Source organism: Diuraphis noxia, unplaced genomic scaffold (assembly GCF_037042655.1).
Source record: "Diuraphis noxia isolate RWA-SAM2 unplaced genomic scaffold, SU_Dnox_SAM2 contig0005, whole genome shotgun sequence".
Classification (NCBI taxonomy): domain Eukaryota; kingdom Metazoa; phylum Arthropoda; class Insecta; order Hemiptera; family Aphididae; genus Diuraphis; species Diuraphis noxia.
In genome coordinates this window covers 6,908,382-6,927,292 of record NW_028301715.1, presented here as the reverse complement: position 1 = coordinate 6,927,292, position 18,911 = coordinate 6,908,382, and the positions used below count along the sequence as shown (strand labels likewise).

General features: G+C 30.5%; 1 protein-coding gene across 1 annotated transcript in view; it reads left to right on the top strand.

Moving 5' to 3' along the window:
- LOC107162611 (DNA-binding protein D-ETS-3) overlaps positions 1-18,055 on the top strand; it is a 58,580-nt gene extending 40,525 nt beyond the window's left edge. The window contains exons 7-10 of the mRNA XM_089229268.1: positions 3,365-3,412; positions 4,475-4,664; positions 6,253-6,476; positions 15,872-18,055. Coding sequence (XP_089085394.1) covers positions 3,365-3,412; positions 4,475-4,664; positions 6,253-6,476; positions 15,872-16,062 — 653 coding nt within the window. The 3' untranslated portion in view covers positions 16,063-18,055. The remainder of the gene's footprint in view (positions 1-3,364; positions 3,413-4,474; positions 4,665-6,252; positions 6,477-15,871) is intronic.
- The last annotated feature ends 856 nt before the right edge of the window (positions 18,056-18,911 follow it).

The following is an 18,911-nucleotide window of genomic DNA, read 5'->3' as shown; positions in this document are numbered from 1 at the left end:
CCCTGCAAAGTTTGTAAACACTAACAAATAGAACATAAAAAATATAGTGATAATTTATTAATAACATCATAATCAATTTTACATTATAGGAACATATGATAATTTTTTTAATGCATACATATAATTTGTTTCTTTGACTTTTTTGAATAGCGTAATAAGTATTCACAATTTTATTTTTTTTCACGTGCCACTTTTGGCTCGCGTGCCACACGTGTTGTTATTGCCATTTGGGTCTTGCAACCGAATCCGGCATAGACGTAGAGAACAATTAATATAGATAGTCATATTCAACTGATGGAAAGATCTGACTGTACCGCGTGGTTTTGATCTTATATATAACTCTACATATTATGCAAAAAACGTACGGTTTTTTAGTAGGTTTTTGTAGGTTTTTGTAGGTACGTAAAAAATAGCAACAAATATAGTAGTTAATATGTTTGTGGTATCGGTATGGAACCGAGTCCACAGATAACATTGTGTCGTAATGTGCCATTTCGTGTCCAAAAAAATTTAAATCGACCTTACTCAGCAAATTTCCCAGTATATACCGTGGTTAGTTAATGATACCACAGTTACAATGACCAACCAGTAAATGATAAAAGATGCACCACACAGCAGACGACGCAGCTGTGAACTCGGCTTCATGTCTGTTGTCCTATAGTTATAAAATGTATGTGCATGTGCAACCCGCCCAACCACAGACTAAATGTGATTACCGTGATAAAGGATATATAAACTTCAATTGACCATAACTTCCAAAGTCTGAGCGACGTTTTTTAATCCCACCACTGTTCATAACTCGGCGGAATACACGAATTCCATCTTTTTTTTTCAGGGTATATATGCCTTGTTTTTTCACGTTTTAAAATATGATTTTAATTAGGGTTTTTTTTTTTAATTTGAAATTTGTCTTGATATAGACACTAAAGTCATAATATCGACCAAAGTTTGAGTCTTCTCACGATTCAACTATTCCACTAATTATTATTGATGAATAAAGACGGAATATTTTGTCGTCCCGTATTAGAAAATAATTATGTATACTATATTACAGGGATGGGCAACTGGCGGCCCGCGTACCTTTTTTATCTGGCCCGCGCTACAGAAATAGAAGTGGATTTTACTAAATTGTCTATTGAAAAACCTCATCCTCAAGTATCACATTAAATAATAATTGTAAATATAAATAAATAAAAATAAAAAATAAAATTTTAATTTCTTTTTGCTTTCTCCTGCGGCCCGCTAGATTTTAAAGTATTTAAAAGTGGCCCGCTAGTTACTTTGAGTTGCCCATCCCTGCTATATTACAATCATCATATATGATATGAGTTCACCCCCTCCCACTTCAGAAATCGGCTTATACAGTAGAGACGCTACTAAACTAGATGCAGTGAGGGTCGAACATTCAAAAAAAATATTTCTTAACCGTTAGAGGGAAAAAATATGTTTAAAAGGGTTGGGCAGAATAATGAACTTTGGCTGCGGTTATAGAGAGGTGGTACTTGACGTACAAGTTATGGACCGAAAGAGAAGAACGATCGTCCTTTTTCCCCTATGCTATACGTACCTTATCCCCCGCGATCCCTTTAAGCTGTCAATCAGTTCAGACGGCCGTACACGAGTCCACGTGCCGATAATGGAACTGCTAAAGCGTTTTTGTAAGCACTCAGATGTCAGACCCTGCCGAAAAGTATCACGTTTAAAATGCAACCTAAACGTCGCTTATCAAGTCAACCTGAAAGAATAACAAGTCACAGTTATTTACTCACTGACCCTTTTTTTTTACACTTCCCTCCGTGACAAAGTTATTAGACGAACCCCGGGGAAAAAACACAATTCCGGCCACTACGTCAACATTTTACAGAAGCAGCAGTTTATAAATTAACCCAGCGAAGTGAGAGCCAAAATATATATCATAAAATAATATAACTTTTACGAAGTTATTATTTTGCTAAGAATCGCATGATTAAAGACAAAGTTAAATTTTTTCTTTCTTAATAGAAAAAAGTTTAATTAATTTTTGAAATTATAAATCTCTTATTACTTACGTTATAATTATTTTATTTAAATTTCATAGTATTATTAAGAGTTAATTATTTCCTTAAAACAATACAGTTCATTAAAATATATAACCTTTATTTAGAAATGATTAACTAAAACAATTTATCTATATTTGATTAAAAATTAAAAAAGTACCACTTTTTCTAAATAATATTTATGTTAAAGTGCCAAACTTCAATGTAAATACACAATAATGTAGATTTATTTTACACTTCAGTAAATGATTGTTCTTCTTATATTCATTAATTTAAATTTTTTATCTTTAACTTTTATTGTATACGATTCGTGTATACATGCAACCTGATTTATATGTTATTATTTTTCTTAAATACCCATGTAGCTATTTCATTTAAAATATAATTGGAATTTATTCTGCTATAAAAAATATTATTATTTTATGAAAATAAGTTCGTAATAGTAATATTACCTATAATAAGCTGTTTTATTTTGGGGAAAAATATATCAACTTAGGTACCGCATACTGGTATACTATACCAACAATAGTAATATTTAAAAATTATAATAATAGGTGTCTGATTTAAGGTTGATACAACGTTGTTCAGAATCATTTTTCGTGTGCACTGTTTTATTATTGAATTCAAATTGAACACATCTATTACAGTGACGATTGACGAGGTACGCTCGAAACCTATTACACATCAGACCGACTTCCCCACTTTTTATACATACCACATATGTACTAATATTCGGTATTTCAAATATAACATATACGTATATAAATATATAACATATTAATATGTATTTAGATTGAGTTTAGTTTCTATGTGTTATGGATTATTAATAGTCTTAAATCTTAATATGCATTTGCAACTTAAAGTATTACGATTCAGGTGATTTAACTACTGTGGACATATTATATGAATAAAGTGTACAATGTACATTTCATGTCCATTATTTACGAAAAATCATTAAATAGCTTGTCTCCCATTATAGACCCTAAGGCCTAGAGTGACATTTTGGTAGTGGTTTTGTTTGCGCGCCCTGTACACAAACAATTCGACATACTCCCTATTTTATTGTTCCCTCGGGATATTTTTTTAGCCCCTTTGTACAAATCAATTCACTGAAAATTATTATTTAAACTGAATTTAATAGAAAAAGTATAAATTAAGAAGACATCATCTATTATTTTTTATATTAAACCATCGTGTATCTATTATTAATTATTTGATTAACATGTTTACAAATGTTAATAGATGTATAATGATACGTTTTCAATGAACAATATATGTTTAAAAAAATATTACTAATAATTAACTGAGAATATTTCATATTATTTCAGATCCATATCAAATGTTTGGAGCAACCAGCAGTCGATTGGCTAGCTCGGGTAAGTAAAAATAGATTATCATATTATGATTTATAAGTCTTATAATTTTCTTGTAGGACATGAAAACCATCCTTGTTGTTTGTATATTTAACTTTACTTGAAATTTGATTTCATTATTACTTAAGTTTTTAAATTTTTATCTCAATTTCAAATAAATATCAAATATATGTTTTTGTTAAGTATTTAAAAATACTTAGTACAAGCTGTTTTTAAAATGTTTAAAAAAAGTAATGTTTTTTTTTTTTGGAATACATATTATTAAGAGAATCACTACTATAATATAACTTTCATGGTTAAGACTTGTAACATTACAAATCTGTTACTGTCCTTTAATTAAAAATAATATTTCCAATCTTATAAAATAGAAACTAAAATATCCAATGTTTGGATACTTTTTTAAATATTTAAATATGTTAATAACTAATGTGATTCATGTTTATTGCTAAAGCTGTCTAATTGTGTAAAAAATATTCCCACGCAATACTTGACATTTTCCCGGCTTTGGTTTGAATTATGTTTGGGTCGCGTGTATTCAATCGACTTTTGCCACACTCTTGGCTACAGCCCATTCGTCACGGTCTATGATGCCCCTTATATTTTTATGTACTATCTGACAACCAGACACACGCGTTTCATTTGCCCCTTTATTTTATGTCATTCTATATCCATAATAATTAAGACAATACGTGTCTATTAATTTTTTTATATTTTCAGTAGGTATTTAACGTATTACCTACACTAACACTAAATATAAAATTGTATTCCAAATAAATATATTTAAATTTAACCTTCACAATTCTCCAAACGTTATTATGATTATTACGGAGTTTATTTTTTTATTAAGAAAGAAATTTTAGTTAACAGTACCTAAATATTAAGTTTCTGATATCAGTTATTACTTATTAGTAAAAATAAGCTTAAAAACTGTATAATTTAGTTCAAAATTTATAATAATTAATAACTATTGGTTTTATTAAATCAAATAATACAGATATAAATAACCAAACACAGCGTAATCATTAAAATCATTTTAACAGTATATGTTTTTATATATTTATTTAGGTTCTGGTCAAATACAATTGTGGCAATTTCTGTTGGAATTGTTGTCTGACAGCAGTAATGCAGCATGTATTACGTGGGAAGGTACGAACGGTGAATTTAAGTTAACCGACCCTGACGAAGTAGCACGTAGATGGGGTGAAAGGAAATCCAAGCCAAACATGAACTACGATAAATTAAGCAGAGCATTAAGGTGAATTAATTTGTATTTCATGAGTTTTATAATATATTTATCACTATATACACATTAATATTTTAAGTTGTTAAATTAAAATAGCCAGTAAACTGAACGTAATATTTATTTTTACCAATACAAGTAATTTAAGCATTTGCAGGGACTAGTATTCCAAAATGTTGAGTATATGGTGAAAGGGAAACAAAAGAACTATAATATAAATCCTCCTGTCACCACTATTCAAAAAACAACAATATTTTTAATCTATTGTAAAAAAATTATGTTGATTTATGAAATTATGTGTGCGTTATTAGGGAAGGTTTAATAATGCAGTTTATCTATTCTTATGTTTTGTGTTATATATGGATCTAACTGCCACGCTTGTCGGAATATTTTGATCACTTTTAAACAAAATAACAATATTCAGCCGATTTAACCTTTATGCATAGTGATTTTTGTTCTTTTCATAACATTTCACCTCGAACATACCACAGTAATTGGATTTATAGAATGCCCTTTGCTCCGACAGACACGTACTCGCTCATCCAATGGGTACCAAAGGACTAACGTGTAATATATCCTAATTACATGGTTAGGGCGGCAGCAGTGCTATGGAAGCGAAGGGGTGTGAAACTGGCTTTGGGTGCTCTAATTGTACGCGAGGGGTTGTTGGTCGGTGATTGCCACTGATTGTGCGTTAATCACCCACGCCCTTCTTCCACGGAGAAAATGCGATACAACAGAAAACGTTTATTAATTCTGTAAGCGCGCTGAAGCCTCTGAATTCTCACTTAATCCAGACATTTCGTTTTTGATTTCTTCACCGTTTTAATACGTGTTTTGATGAAAAAAAAAACGATTCCAAGCGCGTTTCCGAAGAATGTAGAATGGCAGCATTTATTTTGTTTCAAACCAATAAAGGTTTTATTTTGAGCGATTTTCTTGTGTGACGAAAGCCAAATATTCAAATACCAAATACCAAATAATAATTTTAATTTATTTTTAGTGATTTGATTTATTATTTTTTCTCGTCACTATATGCGGTCCAATAATGATGTAAAATAATTGTAAATCGCACAGTAGTAAAAGTCATTCGATGTTTTTGGTTCAGAAATTAAATTAAATCTACGAGATTCAAAAGGGGTCCGGATATAAATTGATAATCGTGGGTTTGGAAACCTTTTCACCGTCAACTACGTACTTATATTACGACTCGAATCATTCCCATTAGCCTAAGTCCTAACGAACTATACTTCCACCTACACCTGATATTTAATCGACCTACATATAGAACTTTGAAATGATAATAATAATACAGAATTGAATTTTAAATTAAATTATTTAAAAAACAAATTGTAAGCTACAACATTTAAATGCGTAAACATATTTAAATGTAATTTAAACATTTAATTACTTAGACATAGATTTCCATTTTTTTATTAGTAGTTACTAATTTAAAATATTAAATATTTACATAGATTTAGTCGATTTACCGTTACATATATATTATTTGAACTAGAAAGTATACTTTATTTTTGGATATAATATTATTTATTTTCTACGTTGCCATTAAAAGTATGTTTTAAATATTTTTATTGATTTTCAGATATTATTACGACAAAAATATAATGACGAAAGTTCACGGAAAAAGGTATGCGTACAAGTTCGACTTTCAAGGGTTGGCAGCAGCTACTCAACCAGCTGCTGCAGATCCGTCTGCGTACAAATATCAATCAGATTTGTTTATGACAACCTACCACCATCATCACCATCATTCACCGAAATTAAACTTCATGTCACCTCATGCACCTGGAATAACATCTACAGCAGGTAAACTTCATATTTTATTACAATAAAATAAACAGAATAAAAATAGTTATCGTTCATTTCCCATACTAACCAACTTTTACGTGTCAGAAAGAAATAATATTTTATAATCATAGAAAACAAAAATATATTAATCTAAATACAAAAAGTCATTAACTTTGTTTTTTTTAACTGCAACAAATAAAACTAAAAGGGATGTTTGAAATTAAAATAATTCGTATAATAATAATAATATCAACGGTTAAAAACAGATTAAGTTAATTTTAATAACTTCAATTATTTTTATTTATTACTTATTTAACAGTTATTTTAGTAATTTATTTCTATGTTAACCTCACTATATAGAGGTATTCGTTTAATACCTATTACCTACGACAGAATATAATAAAATATTTCATTAACTAATGAACATGTTCGTACTATTTTGACCTAGAAATGACCTAGGTGATCAGAAATTCATGTTTCAAAAATGTTGTTAGAAATATGACATAATCTTGATTATTTGGATTATGATCGTAATTATAACCCTATAGTTATTTTCATAATACGTATTTCTAATCAAACCGTTATAAAAATATTTTTCAAATTATTATAGGTACATTAATAAATTTTGTGTAGATATCAAATTTGGACCAAACATTAGGAATAATTACTGATAGTAATATAGTATAATAGTATATACACTATACAATATACATATATACTAGTTGGGTCCCAGATTGTTTTATTTAGGCTTCAAAAATCCAGGACTATCCCAACTAAAATTTGGCACTCAACTAATATACAGGACTAAAATTAATTCAAGGCCCAACTCGGATGAATCGAATGCAGCCGACGCATAGTACATATATATATATATTATGCGATGTATATTAAACGCGAAAAACGGCGATGAATGGTTAATACAATAATATACCTGCAGTTACTGTGATCTCAGAAAAAGCGAAACAAAACTAACGAGATTACAATAATCTATTATTTTTGATTAGGAATGACGACAAGACATTTTACAATATAATATTATATCCCTCGCTAGAGGTGTATACGTACTGTTACTATTATGCTAATACTACTATTAGTAATAAATAATACCTAATAATAGTAATAATAATAATAATAACAATACAGCCAGTCCGGCGGCGTTGAAGGGGAACTATAATATAATAATATAACGTCTTCGTCGCGTCGTTCGTGCATGCAAACAGTGTATGTGTTTCTGTGTGTGTTTGGTTGGGGGAAAAGTGTACTGGGTAAACTATATATATAGGCAAACAACCCGTGCGAAAATCATTCGTATGTAAACGACGACGACGATTGTGCTTTTAAAGCGTGAAAGTCGCACGACCAGGAACCGGTGACACTATACACAATAATATTATAATATATATATATATACATTGAGCGCGCAAAAAGCAAACAAAACTTGTCAACCGCATGCCTTTTACCAGCGGCGTGACCGTGGAAATTTACAACGAGCTCAGAGGTGGCAATGGCATAGTCGATATAGGGTGCGCATGTACACAATACACACACACATATATAAATAAATATGTATATATAAATCCTACTACAGACGGGTTATATTGACCCATTTGTATTTATAAAAGGTGGGAAAAATCCCGAAGAAAAAAGAAAAAACGGCGAGTTTTTTACAATAAATTTTACACCTTCATCACCTCTATAGTATATATTCACGTATATACCAAGCGTTTGCGTGTGTGCGATTTCCGCTAAAAGCACAGTCGTATGTGTACTTTGAACTCGACGTGATTCTGGAAACGATTCGTTGAGATAGGTTAAATCATCAAAAATGTACGACAAAAAACTACAACAACAATAATAATAATGGTGCTTATGATGCAAAACTCGGTAAACCTACCCTAAAATATGTTGTGGAAAACGCGTTGATGCGCGTAATGTGTATGTTATAATATATGACTATACGTGATTTTTACTTTGTATTTATCGTATATATACCTAAATATAGACATTTTTTACAACACAATATTACATATCTCTTAACTCACGTACCTACATTGAAAATCAAAAATCGTAATCACACGTATCGTCATGGCATTGTAAAAAAAAAAGAACAAAACAAAGTTTCGACCCCTTACATTGATTTCTATAATATACTATTCGCCCCTTTCGAAATTAATTTCCACTAACTGTCGGAGAAAACGTTAGCTGGAAGACCTTTAATTTAACGATATGCAAATGAGGTAAACTTTGGTTTTATATATTCAAACGAACATAGTATATTGGTTTACATGTCTTGACTGCCGATTCTGAGGATTAACTTAATCGAATCGAGTAAATTATTCTTATTTCAGCCCAATTTACATATTATATAAGACTCGCTACCCTACTACTATGTTATAATATAGGTACCTATCCTGTTAAAATTACACCCGTGATGGAACGACCTAATAGTAAACATTTTTTTGAATTTTAATCCGTCAAACCATTTAATTCAATCTGTTTTACTCATTATTATTCATACATAACTAATATGGTATAATTTAGTTTATATTTTTGATGTTGCTAATTGTTTAATATTATAAATTTATAAATTTATTGTTTATGTTTAATCCCTCTCTTCTGTTTCTAAAGAGCTTCGATTCTCTGATACAAAAAAAGAGATGGTTAAAAAAAATTCGACCAAATATTAAAAATACTAAAATACTAAAATACTAAATACTAAAAATTTAAAACTAGTTTTAAACTAACTATAAAATAAGCAATTCACTACGACTAAATAACCTTTCATATTATCACTAATCAATCAATATAGGTTATGACTTATGATTAATAGCAAAAGTCATACCTACTTAAAAACGTAATTTAGAAACTTGAATTTTTTTTTGTCTCAAAACAATTATTTTGCAACATCACTGCATGTAACTATATATTTAATGATCGTATTATTCGATTTCGAGTATTAATTTCTAACGAACTATCGAGTGATCGTATTTCTCAAAGTCCAGTGTTTCGAGGGTTCGAGAACCCATCCCCTCCTATTTATAGTATAATACATAGAAACGTAACCACCGATATACGACGCGCGCGTCATAATAATATACAATGGTAAAATATCATCGTCTAAACGTGATTTATATATTATAAGGATGATGCGTATATAATGTTACATAGCCGACGCGGTCGTGGAATTCATTAGACCCACTTCGGGAACATTTCAGTGAGTTCGCGTGCATCATAATATAATGTGTAGTACAGTATAGTGTTGGTGTGTACACATACAGTAGTATATTATGGTATAATATTATATAATATATATAAAGTCGCAGACGGTGGACCCCACGCGCGTACATTAAGAGAGCCGGAGATTTAGTGCAAACCGAGCGACGATATTTATACACGCCGAAACGAATCGTCTGTCTCATTAGCCGTCCACAATGGGCCCTTAATGACCCTGCCGCCGCAGTCGTTCGGTCCTTGCCGCGTTTAATGACTGCTGTGCAGCGCTGCGGACCCTTCAATGTGTGTGTGTGCGCGCGCGCTGTATACGACGCGCTATATACTTTTACGCGAGCGACAGCGACTGACGACACCCTCCGCTCCCGAAGACATTGTATCCAGTGATTTTTCGCTCTGTTGCGCACCGTTACTATATAATAATATACTAAATCTATGATATATTGTTATACTCGATCGCGCGCATCGTCACCGACGTCGTCGGCATTAATCGTCCGGTAAACGTCACGTCGCGTCCTATCGTAGATAATATTACGACGTACAACATAATAACAATGAAATATTAAAACATTTTCTGTCATCGAAAAAGGATTATCATTTTATCATGTAAAATGCCCGCCATCGGTTTCACGCGATGATAAGTATAGGAAATAGGAATACGATGACGTCAGTCAGCTGCGGCTATATGTAGCTATATAGTATAGCTACAGCAAACGAACACGATGGCAATTCGTCTCAAAAATATATACGATACGAATTTGCTCGAATTAATATATTTAGTCGCTTTCAAATGATAAATAAATAAACACTTATATTTAGCATATTAAAATAAGAAAATACTTAAGGTTCAAAACTATGTAGTTAGTAATTCAGTATAATATGATGATTGGAAAATGTTTAATTGAATGTACTACAAAACTGCATACCGTTTACACATCAGCGTTTGGTGATTTTTAATTTGTTATATTCACTTTCATAGTACTACACTACTATATACTCGTACCTATAGTTATTTACTTAAATTTATCAAACACACGAAACCGATACTCGATACACATAAGACATAAGCGTCTACAAAACATAAATTTACGGTCATAACTAGGGCTAGGATTTATATGCATTTGCATGTTTTTTCCCTTTAGTCCAAATTGATTGGTTATCAGATTTGTCCACGATTTGGCTTATTCTCGTTTAAATCGGACCAATTTTTTTTTTGCATATTTTGGACATAATGCATATAATTGCATATTCATCATTTTTTTTTAAATTCGATTTTTTTTAACTAACATTTTTTAATTTTTATAAGTTATTGTTAATTTTAAATGGTACTTCACGAAACCGACAGTTTTTGATTTATCCGTTGAATTTTTGTAAATATATAGCATAAATACTACCTATTTTATCTTAGGTCAGATAATATCCGTTTGTTACCTTATCGTTGGTCGGACGACCGGTAGAATTACTTACACATTGTTATACAGTGAGGTAGCTCAGAAAAATTGTATTAGTACGTCGTGTGTTGCGTAAATGTGCGTACGTTTATACTTAATAATTTGAATGGTTTTAATAACAGTGTCCAGTATGCCGAAAATCCAAAGTGAAAGTGCCAAGTTACGTCTAATAAAACTAATATTTAATGTAATAATAAGTAATAATAATAAATTATGAATTATAATAAATAATAATCAAAATTTGTTTTTGCATATTTTACAATTTTTTATTGCATATAAATCTTAGCCCTAGTCATAACACAACGTGTTTAATACAACCTGCAGTGGAGGGAGAATAGCTGTTTTATGAAGCAACCGTTGTGAAGGTGGGTCGGCATAATAATAGTCGTTTATTTTTTTACCAATATTTTATGTACATTTGTGAGTTGTATTTGATGGGGTGGGGGAGGGGTAGAGGATTAACACTTCACATTAACACGGGAACGATTTTTGGGTATGTTATATTTATTTTAAATAGTTATTTCATACAAAACAATTTTCTGGCTGCCACTGCAGCAGACAACGCAATATAATATCGAATCACACATGTTCCATCGACGGGTGGATGGTAGGAAAAAAATTTTCATTGAATGCGAACGCAATGCTTGCGGCAAAACATGTTGTCTCGGCCACGCATATATATATATATATATATTAAACGTCATGGTCGTGTAAAACGAGAGAAACGCGGCGAACGATGATTCATGTATATAATATATTTATATGTGCGTGTATATGTACCTATAGAGAGGTGGAGAGCAACAAAAGCGTTCGCGGATGAGCTTTCGTCACTCCCGGAAATTGCTTGGCGCTGCCGAACCGATAGCGAGCACTCCGCCAGCCGTCGCCGATGAGGCTATATGCACACGGGTTCCCCGGGAGCAAAGCGTTTATTAAACGCCCCGGCGGCGGCTGTAAGCAAACTCCTCAATGCCCGGACAACGAACGCGGGTTACCCAAACAAAATATAGCGACCGTCACCGTCGTCGTCGTCGTCTTTACACGCGCGCGCGCTCATTCTCTCGCTTGTTCGGTGATGGGTCTCCGCGGTGTACGCGACAGTTTCACCGACAACCACCCACTCACCCACCCACCTACCTACAGCATCCGTCTACGCTACAATCTTTACACATCACCCACAAATAATAATCGATCCGAAGCGGCACACACCCAATCGCGGAGACGCGTGGTCGACGCTGAAAAATATGGGTCGACGCTGAAAAATATGGGTCGTCGCGTCGTCACGCGGCTCTTAGAAACTTTCAGCCACCCGACCATAAACACGATCCACATCACGACGTAGGTATATACTCATATTATAATAATATTGTACGAACGTTGCCGCCCAATTAAGTGCTGGGCGCGACGCATAAAAAACTTTCGAGTCGTCGAACTTGCACACGTTATACCCACACGTGCAACGGATGTACATATATTCGATATGTTTTTTACTCTTATTCACATGGTAACAATTTTTTTACGATATTGCTGTATATAAGTATACACACACACACGTATACCAAAAACTTACAATGTACGTGTAATGTGTATATATATAACCTATATTTTAGATGCCAGCTCACCTCGTGTACCATAAAAAATATGTATCAAAGTATGCCAAGTTCTGTAGTTAATTAAGTCATGTGGGACGTTAAAAATATGTAAAATCGTTTGGTATCACAATGACTATTTATGTAATGATATGTCTTAACAAAAAAAAAAAAAAAAATTCAAGACATCAAAAAAATTATGACTATTTTTGACGAAATAAATTTATAACGAGTCATAAATAGTGAATAAGCTGTTTAATATTGTTAATATAATTAAATGAAAACCTGAAGTATTTTCAACATATAGTATAAATGTATTTAGATTTTAATGTAAAAAAAAAATGTTCTATGCTTGTAAAGAAAAAATGTGATAATTCTAAAAGTCACAGCATAAAACGTGGAAAATTGTGGTTTAAATATATTTTATCAATGCATGTCGAATAACTTTCTGTATAAACAGCCGATTAAAAACTAAATAAATACTTCATAAATAATAATATGTATGAATTAATTAGATCATTCAACAATAAATAAGAGTGCTGTTCCTTTTTAAAATTTATTTTTGTGCTCCGACTTAGGATATTAATACATATCAAAACCTTTTTTTAAGATTTTTTTATATTTTATTTAATTTCAAGATGACTTCATAATTAATATAATAGTATAATATATGAATAAATATTTTTCATTATTATTTATTACAAAACTAGAATTGTAGTAAAATGTCTAGTTGAACTGGTAGTTTGGCTGAAATTTAATTATGACGAAATGAGGAACAACAAAATCAATTTCAAGAAATCCATTAGTTTGTAATTTCATTTGTCAATATGTTCGTTTCGGTCGAACACCAAACAGGGGTTTTGTTCATTGCAATAACCCGTGAAATATTGGGAATGAAACCCCTCGGTTAAAACCGCTTGCCGTCGGCAATGGGAAAATACATTTTCTGCAATAACGAAGTTTTCTGTTTTGGTTTATATGTTTTTCCGGTGCTTAATATTTTGCAACATTGATTCCTATTCTTTTTCCAGGCAAATACAATTACGATAATAAAAAGGAAGCGATTAATTTAACGTATTTATTATTCGATAAATGTGTTTTTGGTAACGTAACCATCAGCTCAGGAATTTATTTGAAATAACTCGACATATACTAAATAAGTAATCTACACATTTAACAAAATAACTCAAAACAACACCAATAAATATAGTTGAGTAAATAGTATATACATATACATGTATATATATATTGGTTTTTTATAATAATTAGAAAATGTGTTTAAAAAGTGTGTAAGATGTAGAATATGACTTTCTAAACATTTTCCTTAAAAATTCAAAATTTTAGTGTATAGTAACATATTATAGTAACCTAACCTATAGTATTATAAATTTATAACTATACTATATGTGGATATAATGAGATCTCAGCATAGTTGATTATATTGTTTAAAATATTTATTTTAAACTATTCCGCTAAATTTGGTGAATAACGATTATGTTCGAAAATACACTTAATTTGCATATATTATTATATGTAACGTCAAAACGGCAAAGTAGATATTAGGCATTGAGCACGGTGGCTAATTAAAGGTCAAAGTTAAAATAAAACACTTTACTTACGGGAATTATGTTTAATGGTCGAATGCGTAAAAGCTAACTTAACAAAAAAAAACCATACCTAATATACTATTAACGCGTTAGGTTTTACTAGTTTTATGTACCTATATTATTATTTATAAAAAAATTATAAGAATTTTAATAAATAATTGTTTTTTGTTATTAGAATATTCTAAAGTATATTTTAAGTACCTAGTTTATTTATTTATACTTGGGTTTCTATTGTGGCTTTTTGAGTTACTAAATACAATCCGAACACTCACAATCCAAATAATGGTTAGAAAATATTCAAATAAAAAAATTATTTGCGTGGTAAAATTCGGTATTTACATTGCCTACAATTATAACAATCAATTTAACATGTCAGAACATATAGCAATAGTATACAATTATTACTAAAAATACCAAAAAAATAAATAAATTGAAAATAGATATCTTAAACTATTACGAGATACCTATAGATAAAATATAACTATAATATAAGACATTATATGTGTAATTTATTTGTATGTATATGTTTATATGTTTATAATTGAACTAACGGCAAAGGTGGAATTAAAAATGTTATATTAATTTATATTGGTGGAATAGCACTATAAGTGGGACCTCCACCCAAGGGATGATTCACTCATAGTCTCTTTATGTAGGACGTTAATATTTTAATATACAGTGTGTTCACGTTAAGAGGTACCACTAAATATTTCGGTTCGATTATCTTGTATTGAAATGGGGTTTTCATTGAATGATAAACAGTAGGTACTTAAATACATATTCTTAGAGAAATTTCAAATTTTTAACACTTTAGATCCGCGTATTATGCACGATACAACTTAGGTACTTTTTTTATATTGTAACACCAACTTTTTTACATATTCGGATACAGTATTTTTTCTGAACAATTTATGTACAAAATGTTTTTTTCTAATTACAAATTAGACATATCAAAATTTAATATTTATGAGTAATTTGTTTTTGACGAAATCTAAATTATTCAATTAGCTATCTTATTTCAGAAGAACGAATGAAAAATATTAGAGTACATTACGATAACAATGTGTTTATTTATATCTTATGTTTGTATCAACAGGTATTTAACAATGTTAGATACTAATAAGTAACAGTAAGTTAAATTTAGCTTAAATTTCGTCAAAAACAAATTACTCGTAAATATTAAATTTCATATGCCAATTTTGTAGTTAGAAAAAAACTTTTTTCAAATAAATAGTTTAGAAAAAAATACTCCATCCGATTATGTAAAAAAAAGTAAGTTATATTGCACATGCACGTATCGAAAGTATTAAAATTTTTAAATTTATCTAAAAATATATATTTAAGTACTATCTGACATTCAACGAAAACCCCATTTCAATACAAGGTAATCTAACTAAAATATTTGGTGGTACCTCTTAGCGTGAACCTGCTGTATACATAATATAGTATCTACATAATACATATATCACATTAAACTATTAAAGTACCTATTGTTTAAAGTCTTTTAACACCGCGGTATTTGTTTGCATTTACAGGTAGCATATTTCCATCAGCGTCTTCGTACTGGACCAACCCGGGTGCCAACCTTTATTCGAATATTGCCGCTGCATCCGCGTCACATTCGATGGGCCACCATCACCACCACCCAGGTGCAAGCACCGGAGTCAGCCACCATACGGGAGTCTCGCCACATCTGGCCAACTACTCGCATTACGCGTCACCATGACCATCGGAAGTGCACTGGGCCGCCAGATCGCTGCCCAGCACTACCGCTGTCCGGCCGCCACCACATCCATACAAGCCCATCGAATGAACAACCCCAAGTCACCATTTACGTGCTTAATTTATCACAACATTGTTTTTCATTCATTATAATAAACGGGCGTAAATGTAAATCCACTTTCAAACCATATTACATCGTATTACATGTAGGTATAACGATTGTAATAATAATAATAATGATACGATATAAATATATAATTATTATATATAACCGACACTCAGTTTGTATTCGCCTGGGATAAAGAAAAGGGCCAACGAAAACGCATGTTAGTTGCATTGTACGCGAACAGATTTTAATTGTAAAAATACTTTTCGTCTGTGCAACCACTAAGTGTTGATTAGTTTTAGTGTATCTATTAAAGACGTTTTCATAAAAAAAACTAACGCAAATCACCGTCACACATATACACATACCCACAACACATTCACATACACACAGGCTATATGAGCTCGTGACAATCAACTCGTGTCATCACCATACACCAACACAAAAATATTAACTAAAAATTTTGATATTGAATATATCCATTACCGATCACCACCGTAACTTTAATTTCTATTTCTGTGTAAAACTACGTACATACATACAATGATAGGCCACGCTGTAGTCTACTTTAAGTTTTAACGGTCAGTTTTTGGGATTTTAAAAACAATACATTTCATAGCTGATTCTGTGAGCTTAACACTCAGTTTTTACTTTTTAAGCAAAAGTCTTAATTGTTAACTATTTATACTATTTATTACTGTTGTAACTTTATAATTTTTTAACCTTTTTTATTAGACACTTATATCTGTAACTATAATTTTACTAACCTAACCAAAAATTGACTGAGAAAATGAGTATAGTTTATTAATAATTTTATACTGTACGTGACGTATTATACAACCCGTGATAATTCTATAACAAGTACAAACTTATATAATATCTTTATTCCAGCCTTGAGCAATATTAATTATAAAATGTTATATATATAACTCTCCGATATGAGAAGTCGACCAGTAATGAACGTACTTTTATTGAAAAATAAAGTATATATTGTACTGAAATAATAATTATAAATTAAATATTTAAAGACTTCTAGTACAAACAAAATTTAAACAAAAATATTACTATTTTATTTTAAAAAACAAATTTAAATGCTTGTATAAAGTGAACACCCGGGTATATTATTTGATAACAAACGATATCAATATGTATAAAAGATATGTGCCGTAAATCAATGAAAACCAAAATTATTATTCCAATAGCATTTACAAGTACAAAATGTTAATATACTATCAATTGATATTACCAATTTAACAAAACACTAATTGGAATATCAATATTATTTGACACTTTATAACAATTATTCTAGTCATTTTGTGATTAAAACTGGCAATTCAGATCTCGTTTCTTCATAAACAAACCTTAATTTGTATAATTTAAAGTATTAACAACATTGTTTATTATTATTAATTAAAAATAATATATATTAATCCATAATGGTTGTACAAGTATAGTGCAACATTTGTTTTGTTAGATACTTATGTATGAGTTATGACAATCTATCATAGCTAGATTATTTATAAAAAAAAGTCTTAAATTTCAATGTATTATAAGATTATAACATATTTTATATTAAGGATCTAAAATTACTTAGCTTTGTGCTAAAGTAAAAGTAAAGTGCAATATACATTATTATACATTTTTGTTTATAGATTTAAGAATATTTAGTTAGAAATTTAATTTTTATGAATGTAATATTAATCTGTGTACAGGCCTTACACTAATAATAGAAGGCATCAAAACTAGTCTTATATGCTATTATATACATAATATGATCATTACATTAATTATAATAGTGGAATAAAATAATACAATGATTTTGTTAAACATTGTAAATATACAATTTCATATTGGAGAACAAAATAAAACCATTATTATACTGTGTTTTTAATTTGTAATGTTAATTATTTCTTACTTTTTTATTTACTTATGTTTTAATAATCATAGCAAATTATTATTTTTAATGAAAATATAAAAGATTTGAATTCATTAGTCAATTTAAAATGTTGAATACAATGAGCAATAATAATAAATGTATTTGGAAGAGCCTATAGTCATCTGACTGCAGTCAGTGTGAAGCGTGCTAAAATTGGGCATAAATATATGACGTATATGTGCTGTATGCATATTATATAGTATGTGTTATTGTATACAAACGTAAGAGGGTTGTTCTCAAAAATAATTTCAAACGCCACGTGGAACAATAACGGAAGAGGTGGGAAGCCGGAAACGAAGGAAAAACTGAAGACATGAGCCACCACAATACGACGTATATATTGTTCAGATTTTCTCCGTTTGTTGAGCATGAACATTAAAATGGGTAGTTTAGAACCGAGTAACAATGAATATGCATGAGCTAGAGTACTTGATATTTTTACACTCGGAAGCAATAAAAAAAAGTCCTACAAAACTTGGCATTGTATTAATCATAAGTGTACGACAGGAAATAATTTCACTCATAATGTGCATTTCTTATCGACATTGATGAAATTATAATTTTACAATACTTATAGGTACCTATATGACCTACATATGTGAAAATAGTGGACTTGGGGAAATCAGTCACACCAAAATCTTATCACTCCCCACCTCAAAAAAAAAAAAAAAATATTTTGCAAAAGTATACAAAAAACCATTTATTTTAATAATGTATTGATGAATTAAAGAATTCACTGTAATGGATACGAATCATTGTATACGAAATCAATTCTGGTTGAAGACGAGCGGACGCCCGCGTCTGCCTATAA